At 38.2% G+C, this 2211-nt stretch overlaps 1 protein-coding gene across 2 annotated transcripts in view; it reads left to right on the top strand.

The window, feature by feature from the left end:
* Positions 1 to 2211, top strand: part of LOC107705898 (activin receptor type-2A-like) — a 25420-nt gene that overhangs the window by 17156 nt on the left and 6053 nt on the right. For both annotated transcript variants that reach the window (XM_016509417.1, XM_016509416.1), the window contains one exon: positions 532 to 677. In XM_016509417.1, coding sequence (XP_016364903.1) covers positions 532 to 677 — 146 coding nt within the window. The remainder of the gene's footprint in view (positions 1 to 531; positions 678 to 2211) is intronic.

Here is a 2211-nt window from a genome sequence, read left to right as displayed (position 1 = left end):
AAATAAATGCTGTTCTTTTTAACTTTCTATTCATCAAAGAATCCTGTAAAAAAAAAGTTAGTATCAGTTTCCAAAAAAAATATTTGGCAGCACAGCTGTTTCCAACATTGATAATTCTAATAATAAATCAGCATATTAAAATGATTTCTGAAGGATCATGTGACACTTTATACTGGAGTAATTATGCTGATGGAAATTCAGCTTTGCTTCACAGAAATAAATTATATTTTAAAGGATATTAAATTAGAAACCATTACTTTACATTGTAATAACATTTTGCAAGATTACAGTTTTTTTTCTGTATTTTTGATCAAATAAATGCAGCCTTGATGAGCAGAAGAGACGTCTTTAAAACACATTACAAGTCTTACTGATCCCTAACTTTTGAGCGGTAGTGTATGCAGTATGCAGTATGCAGCAGTAATCGTTTTAAACAGTATCATGCTACATTATTGTCACATGACCTCAGTGTGTCACATGTTTGATTGGAGTGTGTGATAATATCATCTGTGCGTGTGTGTTTGTTCTCAGGGCTCGCTGACGGACTTCCTGAAGGCGAATGTTGTGTCGTGGAATGAGTTGTGTCTGATAGCGCAGACGTTTGTGCGCGGTTTGGCGTATTTACACGAGGACATTCCCAGCCTGAAGGACGGACACAAGCCTGCCGTTGCACACCGGTACAAAACACTTTCAATGCTCGTACAAGGGAACGCCATCCTAACATTTAACCAACATCTATTTAGTTTCTTGTATAAAGACCCAATTTATAGTCTAATATAAATATGTGTAAAATATTATTTGGAAACTATTTTGTTTCTATTAAGTTACATTATTATGTTGTTTTTCTACTCATTATAATACTGTTAGATGTATTTATTTATATGTTTTTATACATACTGTATGTATTTGCTTACTTATACATTCTGTAAAAATAAAAATAAAAAATTGATTAATTTATTTAAATATATTTTTATATTCATCAATATATATATAATATGTGTAAAATATTATTTGATAAATATTTTGTTTCTATAAAAAAAAATTTCAAACTCATTATAGTAATGTATTATAGATGTAATATCACCTTATATACGTATTTGTTTACTTACTTATTTTAATCTAAAATTTATACATTTATATATGTATTTTAATCTTTTTTTATTATTTATTTATTTATTCATTTTTACATTTTTTAGCGATGGACCCCATCCAAAAATGTAACAAGCATTTATTTAGTTTCTTGTATAAAGACCCAGTTTATACTATAAAAAAAGGTATATAAATATGTGTGAAAAATTATTTTTGTAAAATAGTTATTTATATACATATTTATGTGCTTCTTATTTTTTATCTAAAATTTATATATTTATTTATTTGTACATTTTTCACACTTTTTCTCTAAACTTTTCCACCCACACCCCCCAGTTTGAAACCCCCTAAATCAGATGTAATTTAACCTCTCTCTCTCTTTCTCTCTCTCTCTCGCTCTCTCGCTCTCGCTCTCGCTCTCTCTCTCTCTCTCGCGCTCTCTCTCTCTCGCTCTCTCGCTCTCGCTCTCGCTCTCTCTCTCTCTCTCGCGCTCTCTCTCTCTCGCTCTCTCGCTCTCGCTCTCGCTCTCTCTCTCTCTCTCGCGCTCTCTCTCTCTCGCTCTCTCGCTCTCGCTCTCGCTCTCTCTCTCTCTCTCGCGCTCTCTCTCTCTCGCTCTCTCGCTCTCGCTCTCGCTCTCTCTCTCTCTCTCGCGCTCTCTCTCTCTCGCTCTCTCGCTCTCGCTCTCGCTCTCTCTCTCTCTCTCGCGCTCTCTCTCTCTCGCTCTCTCGCTCTCGCTCTCGCTCTCTCTCTCTCTCTCGCGCTCTCTCTCTCTCGCTCTCTCGCTCTCGCTCTCGCTCTCTCTCTCTCTCTCGCGCTCTCTCTCTCTCGCTCTCTCGCTCTCGCTCTCGCTCTCTCTCTCTCTCTCGCGCTCTCTCTCTCTCGCTCTCTCGCTCTCGCTCTCGCTCTCTCTCTCTCTCTCGCGCTCTCTCTCTCTCGCTCTCTCGCTCTCGCTCTCGCTCTCTCTCTCTCTCTCTCGCGCTCTCTCTCTCTCGCTCTCGCTCTCTTTCTCTCTCTCTCTCTCTCTCTCTCTCTCTCGCTAGCGCGCACACACGCACACAATGCGCAAAACTCCGCATTTGAACAGTCAATAGCAAATACTTAAACTAATAACAAGCAGCTGAT

This window comes from Sinocyclocheilus rhinocerous, unplaced genomic scaffold (genome assembly GCF_001515625.1).
Source record: "Sinocyclocheilus rhinocerous isolate Xijiao unplaced genomic scaffold, SAMN03320098_v1.1 scaffold1615, whole genome shotgun sequence".
In the NCBI taxonomy this organism is placed as follows: Eukaryota; Metazoa; Chordata; class Actinopteri; order Cypriniformes; family Cyprinidae; genus Sinocyclocheilus; species Sinocyclocheilus rhinocerous.
Note: the sequence above shows the minus strand (reverse complement) of the source record. Positions and strands in the feature narration are given on the sequence as shown.